Genomic DNA, 22,320 nt, shown 5'->3' on the forward strand with positions numbered 1-22,320 from the left:
AAGAATCTGGAGCATTACATTTGTGGGTTCGATTAAACTCTCAAATTGGCTAGAAAAAGAGAGCTTTCATGTGAAACTCGACAGTCTATTCTTGTTCTTAGAAATTAAGGCTATTTCATGCAAGAAATTGCCAAGAAACTGAAGATTTCCTACAACGGTGTGTACTACTCCCTTCAGAGGACAGCACAAACAGGCTCTAACCAGAGTAGAAAGAGACAGATACAGATCAGCAGCACAGGATCCAAAATATTTTCAAAGACGGGTGCACGCCTCCTAGTTCACAGTCCAAAAGTGACCCCTCAACTAGAGCAAAAGAAAGTGAGGCAGCACTACCATATATTTGGATAACAATCCTTTTATTCCACGTGCGACGTTTCAGCTCAATATGAGCCTTTCTCAAGCATAACAGTGTGACACACAAAGTACATATATATGCAGTTCAAAATTACAAAACCAATTACATACATTTCATAAAATCGTGAACAAACAGTAGGACAAGCGTACATAATATTGTGTTAATAGGATCCCTAATGAATATAGTGATACATACATAGGGATATATAAAGTGTTGCATGTGCATAGTGTAAACAGCATATTACTTTAATAAGGCCAATCAATAGGATGGGCTATATGTGTGTAATAGCATGTAAGCAATATCAAAACAGGTGTTTATAATAAAACATTAAAAACATCCTACCCTCGCTGGATCGGCTGATGGCGTTTCACACTCTCTATTGCGCAAGTCCATGAATTACGTCACATCCTATCAGACGTTGATATGTGTCATAGCGCATAGCGTCAGTTCGCGCATCATAATACAAATCGCCATCTTGGAAGAGGGCAGCTCTACCTTTCATGTTACATATCAATCTTATACTAACATAACTCTGCTGGTAAGTGAAAAATATATAATTGCCCATGTAAATAGTGGTGTATAGTGTATAAAGCACCCATATGACTAGAGATACTTTATATAAATACAGGCATCGTCACCATGACGATATATATCACATAGAAAGACGAGAATTTATTAAAATATCATATTAGTTAGTGTACTCTTTAATATATAGATAAAGATACAGGGCCACTCCATCAGAGGAGATGATATTTGTTTAAAGGCAGATAATGGACAAATGAAGCATGAAATAATTTTATGAATGAGATGCTTTATATGAATAACGCGAGAGCAGTGTATACGAATCTTCAGCCGATCCTAGAGGCAAGACTTAAGAATAATAATCTCTGAAAAAGAGGAAATATAATAGACATTTTAGTGAAAAATGGACAATATATCCAATAATTCATATTATCAACAATATATGGAAAATATACATATTAATGAAGATGGTCAAACTATTATTGTTTACCTATCCATAGGGAGAGGGAGGGATATAGGGATCATGATGGGACCACAAGCAGATGTACATATCAAAGTGTGACTCCGGACTATCTAGAGATACTAGGGAAGATCTTAAAATCCATATTAAGTCCTCTAGGGGATAAAGTATCTAATTTAAAGATCCACTCAAGCTCCAACCGTTTTAATTTTGAGATCCTATCGCCACCACGTCTATGGCGGGGTACATGATCTACGATGAATAGTTTGAAATCGTTCTCACCGTGATTTTTTTCTATAAAATATTTGGGCAAGGGTAGGTCAATTTTCTTGGTACGGATTGTGGACTTATGATTATTGATGCGTTTTCTACACTCAAGGGTGATTTCACCTACATACAATAATTTACAGGGACATTGTATGATATATACCACATAACCTGATTTACATGTTAGATGATATTTAATTTTATGTATAGTACCTTTAGTTGGATGAACAAAGACCTCACCCTTGGCTATGTTTTTACAATTGTTACATCCCAAACAGGGGAAACAACCACATTTTTTGGGGGCTAAAACAGACTGATAATTTTTAGCCGAAGACCCCACATCCACGTGTGCCAAGCGATCTCTCAAATTTTTGGTCCTACGATAGGCCATACGTGGTGGAGCCTCAAATTCCGGAATCTTGTCATAAGAACTCCTTAATATCCCCCATTCTTTTTTGATAATCCTTGCAATTTCATTACTTTTATGGGAGTACGTAGATACTAATGTTAACCTATGTGATGTAATCTGTGTTTTATTCTTTAGGAGATCATGTTTTGAGATCTCATCCGCTTGCAATCTCTTGTTATCTAGTAACTTCCTAGGATAACCATGGTTTTTACATTTTTGAGACATATCTCTCAACCTGATTTCCAACGTGGAAGGATCCTGCACAATCCTTTTCACTCTCAACATCTGGCTATAAGGCAGAGAGGCAATCATGGGATGAGGATGACAACTTTCAAACCTCAACAGATTATTACGATCTGTTGGTTTACTATATAGATCAGTAATTAATTTATTGTTTTTTCTAAAGACTCTAGTATCAAGAAAATTTAATGATGTTGCTGAAGATTCCATAGAGAATTTGATATCATCATCCATCTCATTCAGGAATGTAAAGAAACATTCTAGATCGTCTTGGGAGCCCGTCCAGATGACGAAGACGTCGTCTATATATCTCCACGACCTCAAAACTCTAGTGAAGTGGGGAGAGACATAGACGGTGCCTTCCTCTAGAGCCGCCATAAACATGTTCGCGTATGTCGGGGCCACAACTGTGCACAACTGAGCAACAAGACAAGTACATTAGAGTCTCTAGTTTGAGAAATAGACGCCTCACAGGTCCTCAACTGGCAGCTTCATTAAATAGTACCCGCAAAACGCCAGTGTCAACGTCTACAGTGAAGAGGCTGGCCTTCAGGGCAGAGTGGCAAAGTAAAAGCCATATCTGAGACTGACTAATAAAGGAAAAGATTAATATGGGCAAAAGCACACAGACATTGGACAGAGGAAGATTGGAAAAAAGTGTTATGGACAGACGAATCGAAGTTTGAGGTGTTTGGATCACACAGAAGAATATTTGTGAGACGCAGAACAACTGAAAAGATGCTGGAAGAGTGCCTGACGCCATCTGTCAAGCATGGTGGAGGTAATGTGATGGTCTGGGGTTGCTTTGGTGCTGGTAAAGTGGGAGATTTGTACAAGGTAAAAGGGATTTTGAATAAGGAAGGCTATCACTCCATTTTGCAACGCCATGCCATACCCTGTGGACAGAGCTTGATTGGAGTCAATTTCATCCTACAACAGGACAATGACCCAAAGCACACCTCCAAATTATGCAAGAACTATTTAGGGAAGAAGCAGGCAGCTGGTATTCTATCTGTAATGGAGTGGCTAGCGCAGTCACCAGATCTCAACCCCATAGAGCTGTTGTGGGAGCAGCTTGACCGTATGGTACGCAAGAAGTGCCCATCAAGGCAATACAACTTGTGGGAGGGGCTTCTGGAAGCATGGGGTGAAATTTCTCCCGATTACCTCAGCAAATTAACAGACAGAATGCTAAAGGTCTGCAATGCTGTAATTGCTGCAAATGGAGCATTCTTTGTCGAAAGCAAAGTTTGAAGGAGAAAATTATTATTTCAAATAAAAATCATTATTTCTAACCTTGTCAATGTCTTGACTATATTTTCTAGTCATTTTGCAACTCATTTGATAAATATAAGTGTGAGTTTTCATGGAAAACACGAAATTGTCTGGGTGACCCCAAACTTTTGAACGGTAGTGTACGTGCCGATAAATACCATTGCGTGTACATGAGATTTCCTGGAATTTTATTTAGTATGCTGGTACTGTATTACGCTGAGGATTTGCCGCATGCAGATACGCGCGGCAAAACCGCATATAAGAGGCTTTGTGTACTGAGCCTAAAGCCTATGTATACCTTTTGAAAACTATTTTTTTTAAAAATAAAAATATCTATCTGTGTGTTTGGTGCAACGTCCTAATTAGTTTTTATTAAAAATTATTTTGACTTTCTCAGATAGAGCTATTTTGTATTCTGGATACACAGCAGTTGTATCGTGTTCTGAAACCTGTATCTGTCAGGTCAGTGGGTCTGAGGTGTTCAGTGACAGGGGGTCAGCAGGTCCTTCATGCCTCCAACGCGCATGTTCAAGCGGTTACCGCTCACATCTAAGTTGAAAACTTAGATTTAATCGATGACAGTTGGCTCCTGGGTGTCAGAGACACACAGGACCCGCTGTCACTGAACCAGTCAGTCCCGCTGACCTGACAGATTTAGGTCTCACCGCTATATGCAGCTGCTGTATATACAGGATACAATGCAGCTGTATCTCAAAAAGCTGCATAGCCTTTAACCTTTTTGCGCACCATGACTCAACTGTACGTTATGGTTTGCCCTGCCTTAAGGCACCATAAAGTACAGTTACGTCATGGCTTAAAGAGGCTCTGTCACCAGATTATAAGTGCCCTATCTCCTACATAGTCTGATCGGCGCTGGAATGTAGATAACAGCAGTGGTTTTTATTTTGAAAAACAATAATTTTTGAGGAAGTTATGAGCAATTTTAGATTTATTCCAATTAGTTTCTTAAAGACCAACTGGGTGTGTTTTTACTTTTGACCAAGTGGGTGTTGTAAGGAAGTGTATGAGGCTGACCAATTGGTGACCAATCAGTGTCATACACTTCTCATTGTTCCAATGAGAAGTGTATGAGGCTGATTGGTCACTGATTGGTCAGCGTCAGACACTTCTCTGTACAACTCCCAGTTGGTAAAAAGTAAAAACATGCCCAGTTGGTCTTTAAGAAACTCATTAGCATAAATCTAATATTGCTCATAACTTGCTCAAAAATAATCGCTTTTCAAAATAAAAACCACTTCTGTTCTCTACATTACAGCGCCGAACAGATTATGTAGGAGATAGGGCACTTATAATCTAGTGACAGAGCCTCTTTAAGTCTGTCACCACGACTGCGGCGGGATACCAATCCCAGAGCGGCGGCACATGCGATCTCTGTGATTGGTCAGTGAGTAGTGACTGACCGATCACACCATTTGAGTATAGTAACCCGGTAGAAAGAGCCAAGGAGGGAATTTAAACATGACGACTGCTGTCAAAGACAGCAGATCGTCACTGGCAAGTTGTGGGGGACCAGTCACATCGGTCCCCCGTTTGCGATGGCTGTGATTGGACAGTTAGTAGTGACTGATCAATTACAGCACAGTCTAAGACCCCATTCACACGACCACAAAAAATCTCCATAATTGCAGGCCGTAATACGGTCCGCAATTACGGACCCATTCAGTTCTATTGGCCGCGGACACCTTTCCATATCGCTACGGATGTGTGTTCGTGCCTTAGAAACGTTCCGAAAATTATTAAACATGTCCGTTCTTTTGCATTTTACGAGCCGTGCTTCCATATTTTGTATGGGAGCACAGCCCAAAAATGCGGGCGACGCACCGTGATTACGGGCTTGGCCGTGTGTATGGGGCCTACTATTTACACGGTAGAAAGAGCCAGGGTAGGAGATCCAAATGTGACAACTGCTGTCAAAGACAGCAGATTGTCACTTTTATGTTGTGGGGGACAAAGGGATGGATGCTAAAAGAAAGAAAAACAAACAACAACAATACAAATCCCTGTATAATATCCTATCTGTTGAGATAATATTTATTACGTCACTGTATTAAATTACAGGAAGTCTAACTGTACTGAATATTGAGTCTAGGCAAAGCATGCCATGCAGCTATGAGAAGGTTTGTGTGGTTATTATACAGCCTGCAGGATTCTATACACTTCTATTCTTTTTATTTATTTTTTTAATAAACAAAAAGGAGGATCATAAACCATTTACTGTGACAATAGGTGGCATCTAAAAGAGGGCACATTTGTCACAAATCTTAATAATCAAACTGTTATTTACTACCAAAACTCCAAAATTGCTCTCAAGTTAATTAACTGATAGGGGTTGCCGCTAAGAAACAACCAAGCTGTACTTTTCTCTTGTGTCTGTGCATGTATTCCTATTTTTATATTTGTCCATAAATATGTTTGAATAAAGTTGTTTTTTTTTTTTGTTTTTTTATTAATTCCATCTACATCTTCAGTGTCATTAAGTTTTTTTTTTTATTACATTAATGTCGCAGTATTGGTAAGCACAACACTTTGTAAATGGGTTTGAGGGATTATAATCACAGGCGCACAAGCAGATGATGCATGTGAGCATAAAAATGTGCGTGATGGTTGCTTCTATCATAGCAAGGCTCCTAGGACCTACATCTAACCTGACCTCTTTCTCATCTCTAGCATGCAGCAGAAACAAATGCTGGTCCTGTCGGCCTGTTTACTGATTCCCACTATAGCAATGACAGCTGTCAGGGAAGCAGTGTATCGCCTGACAACTGTCATGGTTTGGGAATGCACAGCCTGCGATTCAGGGCACAGATAGACCCTGGGATAGATAGACTCTAATGCTGTCTAGATAGTGGGAACTTTAACCATTTATTTTACAACTGTCATCGAAGCACAGACCTGATTGGTAGCCACTATGTTTCCTCTAGACTGGTTTTATAAATCTCCTCCAGTTTTGTTTAAAGTCTATGTACACCTTCGAAAGCAATTTATTTTTTTTTTTTTAAAAAAAAGTCTATTAGTGTGTTTGGTGCAACTTTCTAATTTAGTTTTTATTAAAAATCATTTTGACTTTTTCAGATGTCTATTGCTTTCTAAGGTGCACATACATAGTCTTTAAATTCCCTGTTTGCTGCCATATTTATCAGCATTTCACCATGGTGTTTAGTAGAATATTTACAGGGCACAGGTTGCATATTGTTTTATTTCCAAACTGTATGCCTCCTGTGTTTTTTGTTTCTTTGTCGGTTTTCAGCTTGGATAACTTATTGGCCTTTATGGGTTTAGCAGAGATTTTAACTGAGATTTGAAGTGGCTTATTTTATAAGTACATACAATATTTTATGTATATCTTTCAATTTAATTCATCTGTATGTACAGTTCGGAAAACATTATTTATTTTTATGTGAAAATTTTTTTTTTTTTTTGTCAAGACTACAGGAATCAGAAAGAGTTAGACAAATATCTGAAGAAAATTGTATTAAAATGAAGAAGGACTTGGAAGTCAAAACTGAAACCTTAAAACAGCATCTCCAAAAGCTAGACTCACAACGGTAAAAAAAGAAAGTTCTTTTTATGTAAAGTCATGTGGGAAAAAAGTAGAAAATATCTCTTCAAAAAAAGCAACAAAACAAAAGCATGAAATTGTAACATGGTTGGACCGGATGTTGCAGAACAATGACATACATGTATCCATACAGGGGCAGATTAAAGTCACAAACCGTGATGCTGCGCCCTTCTCCAACTTGCAGCCCTCCCCCACCCTTACACAGAAACTGGAGCAGGGAGCTGAAATTTACTGCAGCTCCCTGCTTCAAGCAAGTGCTGCGACTCGAATATAATTTTGTTTTCAATTTAAAGCCAAGAGTCTCTAGTCACAATCTTCCACTTGCAGTACTCATTTGAAGTCAGGATGTAATACCTAGGTCATAGGCATATGTCCTTGGCTGTCGCAAAGTCATCCAAGGAAACTATATAACTACCGTGAGGTTTCCGGAAGAAATGTTTTTCCTCTGTTCGTCAAAGTTGGCCATGGGATTTCGGTTATATTCTTCTCTGGATCATACAGCTAGGTCTGAACAAGGTTGAACTTAAAGGCTGTGTACACCTTTGACATTGTGTTTTTTTTTTTTTTAAATAAAAGTGTGCATCATTGTGATTGGTGCAAATTCCTAAATACATTTTATTAAAAATGATTTTAACTTTTTGAGATACAGCTGCTTTGTATTCTGTATCTTGCACTGAAACCTGTACCAGTCAGGTCTACGGGACAGACGGGTTCAGTGTCAGCGTTTCCTGCGTGTGTCTGACACGCAGGATCGAGCTGTTTAACGATCACATCTAAGTTAATAACAGATCTGATTGATTACAGGTGGATCCTACATGTCAGAGACATGCAGGACCCGCTGTCACTGCACCCATCAGTCCAGCGGACCTCACAGATTTAGGTCTTGGCGAATGATACAACTGCTCTTTATACAGAATACAAAGCTGCAGTATCTCAAAAAGTAAAAATAATTTTTAATAAAATGTAATTAGGAAGTTTCACCAATCACACTGATACACAATTGTATTTTTTTTTTAAAAACACGATGTCAAAGGTGTGCATAGCCTTCAACGGACAAGTATCTTTTTTTTATTAATGTATTTTTTATGTGATTAATGGCATGTCCCTAAAATATACTATCCATATGTGATTGGTACGGGTCTGACTACTGGGACTCGCAGTGATCTTTACATATATGGCCAGCTTTGAGCAAAACCATTGTAACATGGGGTGTTGTTTCTATTATTTCAGGGAATTGCAGGATTTAGTGTCCATTTGCATGGTTAAGAACTATTGCCCGGAGCGGAGCAGTAATGCTTAGCGTCTGTGTTATTAGCATGTCAAAATCTATTCAATAATTAGTCTAGTTAGGGTGAGGTTTTCCATGTGACATTTCACCACCATTTCTCTGTGGCTGAACATTGTAGGAAGAGGTGTTAGGTTAAAGAGATGGGTTCAACTTCTACATCATTTTATAAGACCGAAAACGACAATGATCCTTATACAGATTTCTGGAGTACTTCATTTATAACATTAGTCCAGTCCTGGCTCATCTAGCCTCCAGTTTTCCGTCCCTTTTCCTTAAAGCATGTATAGTTAAAAGGGTTTTTTTGGCCACTAAAAATTGATGGCCTATCCTCAGGATGTCAAGGTTCGACTCCCGGGATTCCCGCCGATCAGCTGTCTTGAAGGGGCCACAGCGCTCGTATGTGTGTTGCTTCCGCTTAATTTCTTCTTGCTCACGCTAAGTCGTTGACACGCATTTAGTGGCGATTCACAGGTATTGCAGCCTTTTCTCCCATTCACTTTAATGGGAGAGGAAGGCCGCAAAACCTGTGAATCGCTACTAAATGCGTGTCAACGATTCACAGTGAGCAAGAAGAAATGAAGGGGAAGCAGCGCTCGTACGAGTGCTGCGACCCCTATAAAACAGCTGATCGGCAGGGGTCACAAAAGTCGGACCCTGACATCCTGAGGATAGGCCATCAATTTTTTTGTAACAAAGTTAACTATACATAGTTAATTATACACAGCTTTGTAAATGAGAGCTTTGCCATCAGCAGCAGGTTTTGCTGTAATATACATCCGTTAACGCTGCAATAGCTGGGATTGGAGATATCTCCAATTCCGGGTGTTTAACCCTTTGATGCAACAGTCAATAGTGACACTGTCATCTAAGCGGTTTGAAAGAGGGAGGGGCCTGTCTATAAACTCTGTGTGAACTAGGCCTTATGAGCACAGCACCATAAGAGATGATCAGCATGATTTCCTCTCAACTGAGCACTGAGCATAGTACTGTACTACTTGTAGCAGGAGCTTCTCCTGTGCTGTTTAACCAGAGAAAGAAGACACTATGACATGTTACACAGCACAAGAGCCTTCGGCAAGAGCTGCTGCTATAAGTAGTACAGAATTATGCTGCAGTGCAGAGAGGAGTTTGTGCCAACCTGGATAAACTGCCTATAGGGGGTGATACTGGGGGGGTGATTGGAGCGGGGGTGATGCTGGGTGGGAGATGATGTGAAGAGGGATGATACTGGGATAAGATGATGTTAAGAGGAGGTGATACTTTGGGAAGGCGATGTGAAGAGGCGGTGATACTGGGGGGAGATGATGTAAGGGGCGGTGATACTGGTGGGAGATGATGTGAAGAGGGGGTGATACTCAGGGGAGATGATGTGCAGAGGGGGTGATACTCGGTGGAGATTATGTAAAAAAGGGGATAATACTGGGGGAGATCATGTGAGGAGGGTGTGATACTGGGGGAGATGATGCGAAGAGGGCGTGATACTGGAGAAAGATGATGTAAAGAGGGAGATGATACTGAGAGAGCTGATGTGAAGAGGGGGATCATGTGAGGAAACCAGTGCATGTGCATAGATCCTAGGAAGTCCAGTCACATTCAGGCTTGGTCGAGACTGGTCAAATGCCCCTACTTGTCACATGCTAGGATGAATGAAGCAGCGAGGCAGAGGGGAAAAATGTTTCTCTTCACCAGGCAGCGTGGCTTACCATAGGACGAAAAATAGCAGACCTGGTAATGAAGGTATATTAGTGTAAGTGTAATATTTTCCTGCCTGCAACACATTAGAAATAAGTCCACATAAAATGGCCAACCCATTTAACTTGACTTTTTCAAAAGTTTTTCAATGCCTTAAGTGATAAGTTAACACGCGTCAGCAATTTTTTTAGCGTCAAGATAAGAATTGCTCATAGTGGGGCTAAAGAAAAACAAACAATTATTTTTCCTCCTTTACTTTAAATTTTTTTTTAAAAATATGCATTTGGTAGAACTGTAATCATAACAACCCATAGAATCCTATCTCCAAATCACAAACAGATCTCCGGTCATAATTTTATTGGTTGAGGAGCAGCAGTTTGGTATGGCTTGTCTAAAACGTACAATTTACTTAATGACGTATTGTACATAATATACTGTACTTATGTAGTTACCTAGTTGTTATCTTGAATGTATACAGAAAGTTAAGAGAAATTATATTGAAAGATATGTTAACACTTCAATATGCATTTATATTTCTATAAAAGCACTCATTTGGAGCACAATCTACAATCTGAGAAAGAACAACAGAGAACTCTTCAAGCAGAGCTTTATGATGAGAACGAGAAGACTAAATCCTTACAAAACGACCTCCTGCAATATTCACAACTAAAAAAGGTAAACTATATTAAGTTTATCTGATAACTTTACAAACAGGCCCCAGTGATGGTGAAAGAAGAAGTAATTGATTAGTCCTGGTGAAAAGAGTTCTGTGAAACTCAAGGCAGCAGGTTAATGAAAAAAAAATTAACCAAATTATACCACCATAAGCAAGGTAAGAATTATATTGTAGGAGGACTAAAAAGAAAATATAATATTTTCCAGGGTCTCGAACAGAACAGACAGTGTTATTGTTAAAGGGGTTGTCCCTGGATTAACTTTTATCACCTTGCCAAAGGATAGTTGATAAATATGTGATAACTGGGACCCCCACCAATCACTAGAATGTATGATCGCATTGAGGAGAACTTTGAATAGAGTAGTGGTCGAGCATGCGCATAATTGCCAACATTTGAATTTCTTATTCCAGTGACACTTAAAGTGTGGCTTCTTTGGTGGGTGCATCTTATGGAATGTGACTTGTATCAGGTGTGGCTAATGGGGTATGTCTTCTGAGAATTTCTGCATACAATTAAACAAACACAAATGTCTTCACTCGTTTGACTGACAACTACTATGGTGGCCAGTACAGTATCTCTCTGGTTGTTTACAGGCAGGTGATATCTCACTTTATCACTAGGGCTAGGCGATATGTGCTGACCATTACTGGTAGTGTAAAGCCCAGCATAGTTAGTACCACACTCAGTGCCCCTTGTAGATGGGGTCCCACACTGCCCCCATTTGGGCCTGGCAGGTAATTACTCAAAAGAAGTGTGTTTTTCTTAGGTATACGTTTTATTGTCACACTACTGTTTCAGAACCGGACAGGTCCCTTCCTCAGGCTCATACGATGGTACAGAGAATGGTACATCCTTTTATACATACAAACAAAACGTGGAAAAGGTTGCGTTTTTCCTGGAAAAGAGTTACGTTTCATTTTGAAAAAAGAGGGAGAAGTAAGGGATTTAGAAATTAACTGATGTCCGTTATCAGTGAAGATACATAAACAATGTGTAGTGGTAGCCATCTGCATGAATGAAGAAGTTGGCTGCGTGTATTCTTGCAAGGCACTCATTTGCCGCTCCAATAAGTGTTCATCACACTATTGTGCTGTTATTATGTTTATATATTTATATTCTTCTTATATATATTTCTTAAAAATGAAGATTAAAATCCAATAAAACTATTCAATTGGTACTCTCCTTTTTTAGTAGTACCACAAAACTAAAATTGTGTAGAAGCGGTTTCACTTTGTATAAAAAATAAAAACACAAATAATTACTAATCAATTAACATATTTTGTTAGTTTCATCCTCATGCTAACGAAAACTAGTGTTTTTAAAGCAAAAAATTATATTCATATTCCATGGTTATGGTTTGAAATTAAGTCGGGTGTGCCGTTCATTCAGAGATCATCCCTTCTCATAGACGTTCATGTATTATACATACATAAAAAAAAGGTGATATATTTAGTTAGTTACAAGTTATTAGAAGTAATATCCACTATCACTAGGCGTGTATTCACCAATCTGTATTTTTAAAAATGGTTGTATTATAAATGAATAAATGAAATCTTTCTGAGTCTTCTTACACATCCGTGACCAGGAGGGAAAGCTCTGAATGTTTTTCCCTGCATTATGCCTATTCATCTTTTAGGGATAATCCCATTCATCAGATTCTTCATCACCTTTAGTTAGACTACATTAAACATTAACACATTAATTTAACGTATACCATACAATTAGTTGGTATTTTCAAGGGTCTCATTGAGCCCATCTGGAGAGACTGATATTTTAATATCCAAAATGATTCTCTGTTTTTTAGTAATGAGAATCTATTATTGGCATCAGTTGGAATTTGCTCTAAGTGGTGTTATTTGAACATCAAAATGTCCCCCCATGATGTTGGTGCAGGTGTCTGGAGACGCTGTGTTTTAAAAAATAAATAAATTATTATTTGTATTTGACCTGTGCTTTTTTATCCTTGTTCTCAGCATCTGTTTAGTCCTTCCTATATACTGCAACCCACCGTCACATTCATGGAGGTACACTACATAACTAGAGGGGCAGATTAGAAATTGTTTAATCAGGAATGTCTCCCCTGTTTTATTACATTTTGACGTCAGCTGTCTGTGTTTGATGTTATTGCAGCACTGGCACCTAGCTGTGTTACACCTGTATGACCCTGTTATTTTAGGGAGAAAACTAATTACTGTTTCTTCTTTTATCGTTTTATCTCTCAACCTACTGGGAGCAACAATGTTTTTGATATTCCTATATGTGAAACATGGTTTGCTCGGTAAAAGTGTTTTTACAAATGAATCATTTGCTAAAATTCCCCAGTGTTTAATCAGAATATTTCTTAGGATCTTATATCAGCTGTTAAAATCCATGATAAAATTGTATTTTCTTTTATTGGTTGGTAACATGGCCCTATGTTTTTGTTTGTGTAGTAATTGCTTTTGTTGTGTTAGCAGTGATTTGTGGTAGGCTGATTTGACTAGCTGTCCTGGGTAATTCTTCTCTAAAAAATATTTTTAAGCATATTTGCCTGCTTTCTGGGAACTACAATTTTTCTTGATTTGTTTAAATTGATTATTTGGAATATTTGTAAGCCACGGCTTGTAATGTGCACTGGAAAAATGTATGTAGCTATTGACCCCTACGTTTTTAACCCCTTTAGGACCAAGCTCATTTTGGCCTTCAGGACCAGACTCATTTTTTTCAAAAACACCGAAAAAGGCCATACTTACAAATGGACACAGCCAGGTCAGAAACGCTGATGAAGGAATGAGCAGGTGCTTTAAATAATAATAGCCACTCCCACTGGTCTTGAGGGGAGTGGTGTGTGTGGTGCATGGGATGTGTAGTAAGAAATAATAAATGAATAGTGTGTGTGCAAGTGTAATACTATGAGTGAAATATAGAGGGCAGTAATGAGTGAAGTGCCTCAATAGAAATAAATGGATAATGGGGTGCAAGTGTGTGAAACATGGAGGGATAGTGTGTACGTCATGAGGCACAACGTGTATAGCCAGGTAGAAGCCTATTTGTGACGCCTTGATAGTTCATAGAGCGGGCTACCCTGCTTGCTATGCCAAACAACAACACACCATGCTCTCCCAGCATCAAAGACCCGGCTGTGTCCAAGAGAAGCGAATATATGTAGTAATGAAAAATACCTGGGGTATTCGTAATCATTTTGGCCAAAAGGACGCAAGCTCGCAATCCACGACCAAAAATTGTATTTTCTTTTATTGGTTGGTAACATGGCCCTATCTTTTTGTTTGTGTAGTAATTGCTTTTGTTGTGTTAGCAGTGATTTGTGGTAGGCTGATTTGACTAGCTGTCCTGGGTAATTCTTCTCTAAAAAATATTTTTAAGCATATTTGCCTGCTTTCTGGGAACTACAATTTTTCTTGATTTGTTTAAATTGATTATTTGGAATATTTGTAAGCCACGGCTTGTAATGTGCACTGGAAAAATGTATGTAGCTATTGACCCCTATGTTTTTAACCCCTTTAGGACCAAGCTCATTTTGGCCTTCAGTACCAGACTCATTTTTTTCAAATCTGACGTGTCACTTTATGTGGTAATAACTTCGGAATGCTTTTACCTATCCAAGTGATTCTGAGATTGTTTTCTCATGACATATTGTACTTTATATTAGTGAAAAAATTTGGTCGATAAATTCATTGCTTAAGGGCTTATTCAGACGAACATATAATACATCCGTGCAACGCGTGTGATTTTCACGCGCCTCGCACGGACCTATGTTAGTCAATGGGGCTATTCAGACTGTCCATGATTTTCACGCAGCGTATGTCCGCTGCGTAAAACTCACGACATGTCCTATATTTGCCCGTTTTTCGCGCATCACGCACCCATTGAAATCAATAGGTGCCTGAAAACCGCGCACGGCACACGGATGCACTTCCGTGTGCCGCGCGCGATACGCGCTACAGTAGTCAAAACTATGAATGAAAACAGAAAAGTACCACGTGCTAATACATAGTGTCATAATGATGGCGGCTGCGCGAAAATCACGCAGCCACGCATCATATGCTGCTGACACACGGAGCTGTTATGGACCTTTTGCGCGCACAAAACGCCGTGTTTTTCTGCGCGCGCAAAAAATGCACACGCTCGTGTGAATCCGGCCTTATTCTGAAAAACACCAACATTTTGAGAAAATTTGAGTACATTATGATTTTTCTCATTTTAAATGTTTCTGCTATCTGTAACAGATAGTAATACCACACAACATAGTTACTAATTAACATATAAAATAAAAGGATGTTCAATAAACGATGCAAACATAAAGTAGACATATGGGATGTCTACTTTATGTTTGCATCGTTTATTGAACATCCTTTTCTTTTTCTAGGATGTTACAAGGCTTAGAACATTATCAGCAATTTCTCACATTTTTAAGAAAATTTAAAATGGCTATATTTTCTGGGACTAGTTCAAAGTATTGAAAACAGCATTTTATAAGTGTTTTAACCCTTTGGGCGTTTTACAGGAATTAAAACAAAGTAGAGGTGAAATTTTAAAATTTAGTTTTTGTTGCCAAATTCATTTGTAATACATTTTTTTCTGTAACACAGAAGGTTTTACCCGAGAAATATCCCACATGTGGCCCTAGTGTGGTAATGGACTGAAACACAGGCCTCAGAAGCAAAGGAGCACCTAGTGGATTTTGGGGCCTCCTTTTTATTAGAATATATTTTAGGCACTATGCCAGGTTTGAAGAGGTCTTTTGGTGCCAAAACAGGGTAAACCCCCAAAAGTGACCCCATTTTTGAAACTAGGGGTTTATCTAGGGGTATATTTAGCATTTTGACCCCACAGGTTTTTTGCTAAATTTATTCGAATTAGTCTGTGAAAATGAAAATCTACTACTTTTTTTCTGGAAAAACGTAGAATTTTCACATTTTTGCAAGGAATAAAGAAGAAAAAGCAACCCAACATTTGTAAAGCAATTTCTCCTGATTACGGAAATACCCGATATGTGGTAATTAACTGCTGTTTGGACCCACGGCTGTGCTCAGAATGGAAGGAGAGCCATTTGGATTTAGGAGCAGGTTTTTTGCTGAATTTATTGGAATTAGTCTGTGAAGATGAAAATCTTGGATTTTTCAGCTCAGATTTTGCTTAATTGGTTTCTGGGAGCCATGTCACATTTGCAGAGCCCCTGAAGTACCAGTATAGTAGAAATTCCCCAGGTGTGATCCCATTTTGGAGACTATACCCCTCAAAGAATTAAATTAGAGGTGTAGTGAGCATTTTGATCCCGCAGGTGTTTTATAGATTTTATCAGAATTGGGCCGTGAAAATGAAAAATAAAATATTTTTCCCAATAACATGTAAATTTAGCTCATAATTTTTCATTTCCACAAGGAATACAGAAGAAAAGACACCCAAAAAATGTATTACACAATTTCTCCTCAGTAGGGAAATACCCCATATGTGGTTGTAAACTACTATTTGGACACGCAGCAAGGGTCTAAAGGGAAAAAGCACAATTTCGTTTTTGGAGTGGAGATTTTACAAAATTGTTTTTTGGCGTCATGTTGCATTGCGCTGAGGCACCAGTACAGTGAAAGCCCCAGAGAATTGACCCCATTTAGGAAACTACACCCCTCAAGGAATTTATCTAGAAGTGTAGTGAGCATTTTGACCCCAAAGGTTTTGCAGAAATTAGTTCACAGTAGATGTTGCAGATTGAAAATTGTCATATTCCACAGATATGCTATTTCAGTGCCCAATGTGTTGTGCCCAGCTTGTACCGCCAGAGACACACACCCCATTAATTGTTAAGCAGTTCTCCAGAGTACGGTAATACCCCAAATGTGATCATAAACTGCTGTTTGGGCACACTGCCAGGCCCAGAAGGACTGCCATTTTGCTTTTGGAGTGCAGATTTTGTTTGTTAGTAGTTTTGTTTAGTATTTTACTGGTGTTTCAGTTTATAATGTGGGGGCATATCTAAACTGTGCAGAGTACATCAGGGTATATGTAAGCTGGGCGGAGTGCATCAGGTCATAATAGGATGATGTACTAATGGGGTAAATGTATAATAAAATTAATTATCCATGGATAGTGATGTACGCTTTGAACCAATCCTTTATGCACAGGCCAGATTTTTGGGTGCAGGAGTCGCACTTTTAACCCTTCCCGACATCTGCCGTATATATACGGCGCTGCCGGAAAGGTGTTCCCTCAAAGCGCAGTACAGTTATGTCACAGTGATGGTGCGGGCTCAGAAGCAGAGCCGGCACCATCACCGCGCGGTCACAGCTGTATTATACAGCTGGCACCCTCCTGTAACTGCCAGGACCGGAGCTATTCTCCGATCCGGCTGATTAACCCCTCAGATGCTGCGCTCAATATTGCGCAGCATCTGATAGGTTTTAACCCGACTGGCAACCCAGTGACACAATCGCTGGGTTGCTGTGGCAATCGGACGCCAGAAATTTTTTCCCATAGTAAGTCTTTTTATTATGGGAAAAACCGTAAAAATTAAAAAAACTATACATGATTGGTATCGCCGCGTCCGTAACAACCCAAACTACAAACTATTATGTAATTTATCCCACATGGTGAACGGGGTAAAAAAAAAAACATGAAAAACAACGCCAGGATCTTTGTGTTTAGGTCACATCTCCTTCCAAAAAATGCTATAAAAAGTGATCAAAAAGTCACATTTACTCCAAAATAGTACTAATAAAAACGGCAATCCGTCCCGCAAAAAATAATCCCTGACACCGCTTTGTGCACGCAAAAATAAAAACGTTATGGGTCTTAGAATATGGCGACACAGAAAACAAATGATTTTATAAAAAAAGTGATTTTATTGTGCAAAAGCTGCAATACATAAAAAAAACTATATAAATTTGGTATCGACGTAATCGTATCGACCCGCAGAATAAAGCTAACATGTAATTTAGGGCGCACTGTGGATGCCGAAAAAAACCCAATAAAAAACTATTCTAGAATTGCTTGTTTTTGGTAATTTTCTTTATCAAAAAATGAAATAAAAAGTGATCAAAAAGTCGTATGTGTTCTAAAATGGTACTAATAAAGTCTACAGCCCGTCTCGCAAAAAACAAGCCCGCACACCGCTCAATCAACTGAAAAATAAAAAAGTTATGGCACTAGTAATGCGGTGATGAAAAACATCTCAATGCGCAGGCCGGAGGGGAACATTCCTTCAGTTTCAAGGCCCTAGTATTTAGGAACTAGAAAAGGGAAGGGACATAGCACATCCGCTGGAAGCGAGGGTGCCCGTATTATACCATCGCAAAACTTTCCCAGCAATGTTTCCCAAACTACGAAGGAGAAAATGTCCCCAAAAGGTGCAAAGTGTTACAAAAGGGGGATAAGAAAGAAAACCGCTTATCCGTGTGACACCGGCCTGCGCATTACGGATTGCTTTACATCGTAACACACATCTATGGATAATTGTATTATTTACCCAATTATTATACCCTCTTATTATGCCCTGATGTACTCCGCACAGCTTACATATGCCCCCACATTATAAACTGAAATACCAGCAAAACCCCAAACAGAACAATTACCAAGCAAAATCCATGCTCAAAATGGCGGTCTTTCCCTTCTTCGCCCTACAGCGTGCCCAAACAGCAATTTATGGCCACAAGTAAGGCATTACCATACCCGGGAGAACCCTCTTAACAATTTATGGGATAAAATTCTCTAGGTGTAAAGGATCTGCCAGGCACAGCTTCGGGGTTAACGCCCATAGATAATCAGTCTGCACCTGCTTCTATGTCTGTGAGACTGACTCCATCTTCCACCACTCAGGGTGGCAGGCTTAGGAGTGGGAGAACCTATCACAGCCTGGCCAGACAGAGCTAGCTCCCGCCCTCTGTCTATTTATACCTGCCTTTCCTGTTCCTCCTTTGCTTGTGATTCTTCTCGTTTGGTTTCCTGGCCCTGCTGCAGCTTCTTGTACCATTGTCCTTGCTTCATATTGACCCCGGCTTGCTGACTACTCTCCTGCTCTGCGTTTGGTACCTCGTACACTCCTGGTTTGACTCGGCTTGTTTACTACTCTTCTGCTCTGCGTTTGGCACCTCGTACTCTCCTGGTTTGACTCGGCTTGTTCACTTCTCTTGTTGCTTACGGTGTTGCCGTGGGCAACTGCCCCTTTCTCCCCCTAGCTCTGTGTACACTTGTCTGTTTGTCTGTCGTGCACTTATTGAGCGTAGGGACCGTCGCCCAGTTGTACCCCGTCGCCTAGGGCGGGTCGTTGCAAGTAGGCAGGGACTGAGTGGTGGGTAGATTAGGGCTCACTTGTCTGTCTCCCCACCCCGTCATTACACTAGGAGCACAACATATTGTGCAATGAATAGGCAGATCAGTGGAAAAATTGCAATTTTCACTTTGCACCATCCACTGCGTATTCATTTCCGAAAAACAACTGTGGAGTCTAAATTCTCACTACACCCCTTGATAAATGCCTTTAGGGGTGTAGTTTCTAAAACGGGGTCACTTTTGTTTGGTACATCAGTGATTTTGCAAAATGATTGCTACACCCCTAAATAAATTCCTCGAGGGGTGTAGTTTCCCAAATGGGGTCACTTTTGGGGGGTTTCCACTGTTTTAGTTCCACAAGACCTTTTCAAAGCTGACATGGTGCCTAAAATATATTCTAATAAAAAGGAGGCCCAAAATCCACTAGGTGCTACTTTTGCTTCGGAGGCCAGTGCTTTAGTCCAGTAGCACACTAGGGCCACATGTGGGATATTTCCTAAAACTGCAGAACCTGGGCAATAAATATTGAGTTGCATTTCCCTGGTAAAACCTTCTGTGGTACAAAAAAAAATGGATTAAAAATGAACTTCTGGAAAAAAATAATGAACTTTGTAAATTTCACCTCTACTTTGCCTTAATTCCTGCGCAATGTCTAAAGGGTTAAGAAACTTTCGAAATGCTGTTTTGAATACTTTGAGGGGTGCAGTTTTTAAAATGGGGTGACTTATTGGGGGTTTCTAATATCTAAGGACCTCAAAGCCACTTCACAACTGAACTGGCCCCTGTAAAAATAGCATTTTGAAATTTTCTTGAAAATGTGAGAAATTGCTGCTAAAGTTCTAAGCCTTGTAACGTCCTAGAAAAATAAAATTATGTTCAAAAAACGATGCTAAACTAAAGTAGACATATGGGTGATGTTAATTAGCAACATTTTTGTGTGGTATAACTGCCTGTCTTACAAGCAGATACATTTAAATTGAGAAAAATGCTAATTTTTGCAATTTTTCGCTAATTTTTGGTGTTTTTCACAATTAAATACTGAATGTATCGGGCAAATTTTGCCAGTAACATAAAGTCCAATGTGTCACAAGAAAACAATCACAGAATTGCTTGGATAGGTAAAAGCATTCCGGAGTTATTACCACATAAAGTGAAACATGTCAGATTTGAAAAATGAGGCTCTGTCAAAAGTGTCCAAAGAGGGAAGGGGTTAAAGGCCCATGTGTATCACAGACCCCATAATGTCATAGTTTCCGCTGCATTTACAGGGTCTACCAGTGGGGGCTGCAAATGATGATGTCGGGTTTTAGGTGAAGAACTGCTGCACATATAAATTAGTCTGTGCCATCGTTTTGCATTATTGCGTTCCGAGAGTCATAACTTTTTATTTTTCCGTTGACAAGCTGTGTGAGTGCTTGATTTTCATGGGACCAGCTGTAGTTTTTATTAGTATCATTTTGGGTTACATGTCATAATTTGATCAGTTTTTATTACATTTTTTGGGAGGTGAGGAGACCAAAAAACTGAAATTCTCTCACTGTTTTTTATAAATTTTTAACGGCGTTCTCTGTGCAGTATAAACAACATGTTTACTTTATTCTGCGGTTCAATACAATTATGGCAATACCACATTTATATAGTTTTTATATGTTTTACTACTTTTACACTTTTTTCTAAATAAAATAATGTTTTAGTGTCCTCATATCCTAAGAGCCATAACTTTTTTATTTTTTTGTTGACGGAGCTGTGTGAGGGCTTGTTTTTTTGTGTGACAAACTTGTTTTTAGTGGTACCATGTTTGGGTATATGTGACTTTTTGATCACTTTTTATTCAATTTTTTTGGAAACAATCTGACCAAAAAAGGAAATTCTGCCACTGTTTTTTATTGTATTTTTTTTACGGTGTTCACCATGCGGGATAAATAATATGATATTTTTATAGGTTAGGCTGATACGAACGCGGCAATACCTATTATGTATAGTTTTTGTTTTTTTTTCTAATTATAAAGGACTTGATAAGGGAAACAGGGCGATTATTGTTTTTATTACATAAAACTTTTATTTATCTAAAACTTTTTTTTACTTTTTTTCACTTTTTATTTAGCACATACTAGGGGACTTGAAGATCTGATCTTCTTATCCGTTGTACAATACACTGCACTACTTATGTAGTGCAGTGTATTGTAATTGTCATTTTACAACTGACCTTTAAGCCTAAAATGTCCTGCCTTTGGCAGGGCCTAATAGGCTCCAGTACCTGGCAAACAGGAAGGCGTTTCTAGGCTTCCTGGTTGCCATTGCAACCATCAGCAGCCCGCGATTTTTCATGGGGGGCCAACGGCGCACAGAGGAAACCCCCTCCCTCTGTGTCAATCACTTAAATGCCATTGTCGCTATTGACAGCGGCATTTAAGGGGTTAAACGGCGGCGATCGGAGAGAACTGTGATCGCCGCCGTTGCAGCGGGATGTTAGCTGTATATTACAGCCGTATACATCAGCCGACACCCGCTGAAGATGAAGCGCGCACAGCTCTTGTGCCTGCTTCATCCTCAGGGCGTTACTGTATGCCGATTTGCGGTAATACACCGCTAAAAAGGACGTACAGTAATGCCCATTTGCAGGAAAGGGTTAAAGTGCATTTCAGTGTTGATTGTTTTGTGTTCAATCATAAGTGTAAAGTCAATTGTAACGTCTGATATGTTCATCGCGGAATGCACACCCCAATCATTCGAATTTAGGAAGGTGACAAAGTTAACCGCATCTTCCTTACCCCCATTCCACAAGAAGACCTCTATACGTCCTCTATATACCTCTTATAGTATAGGATGTTCTCAATATATGTGTGTTCGTGTGAATAAAAGTTTTCTCAAAATGTCCCATAAAGATATTTTCCCGATCGCAGTCTCTCTTATTTCTCTCTATGTTTTCTTTTGAAAAGAAAAAATGTTGTGTCAAGATATAATCTATTGCTTGGGTTATAATTTCTATTTGGGGGGGGTTTCATGTTACATACATTGGATAACATGTTGTGCACAGCTTCTATTCCTTTATAATGGGGAATGTTGGAATGTAGGGGCTTGAGAAAGACTCCTTCGGAGTCGAAACATAGCTCTTTATATATATTTGGGATGTGTTATTAAACACAAGTATATTTTTGCCACATGGATGCTGTCCTCAAGTTTTTGTACTAGTAGTTAGTCCAGATGGGATTTATGTACACGGAATTTGCATCTCTTTTAAATTGAAGTGGAGAGATTCCGAAAAAGTGAGTGCTGTGGAATTACTTCTTTAC

The 22,320-nt window shown here is 39.3% G+C and overlaps 1 protein-coding gene across 6 annotated transcripts in view; it reads left to right on the plus strand.

Annotated features, from left to right (window-relative positions):
* Positions 1 to 22,320, plus strand: part of LOC142748947 (RUN and FYVE domain-containing protein 1-like) — a 543,301-nt gene that overhangs the window by 463,118 nt on the left and 57,863 nt on the right. For 5 of the 6 annotated variants that reach the window (XM_075856372.1, XM_075856375.1, XM_075856373.1 and 2 more), the window contains 2 exons: positions 6,975 to 7,094; positions 10,634 to 10,763. In XM_075856372.1, the coding sequence (XP_075712487.1) occupies positions 6,975 to 7,094; positions 10,634 to 10,763 (250 nt within the window). The remainder of the gene's footprint in view (positions 1 to 6,974; positions 7,095 to 10,633; positions 10,764 to 22,320) is intronic. The other variant, XM_075856376.1, reaches the window with a different exon arrangement.

Source organism: Rhinoderma darwinii, chromosome 3 (assembly GCF_050947455.1).
Source record: "Rhinoderma darwinii isolate aRhiDar2 chromosome 3, aRhiDar2.hap1, whole genome shotgun sequence".
Lineage (NCBI taxonomy): Eukaryota > Metazoa > Chordata > Amphibia > Anura > Rhinodermatidae > Rhinoderma > Rhinoderma darwinii.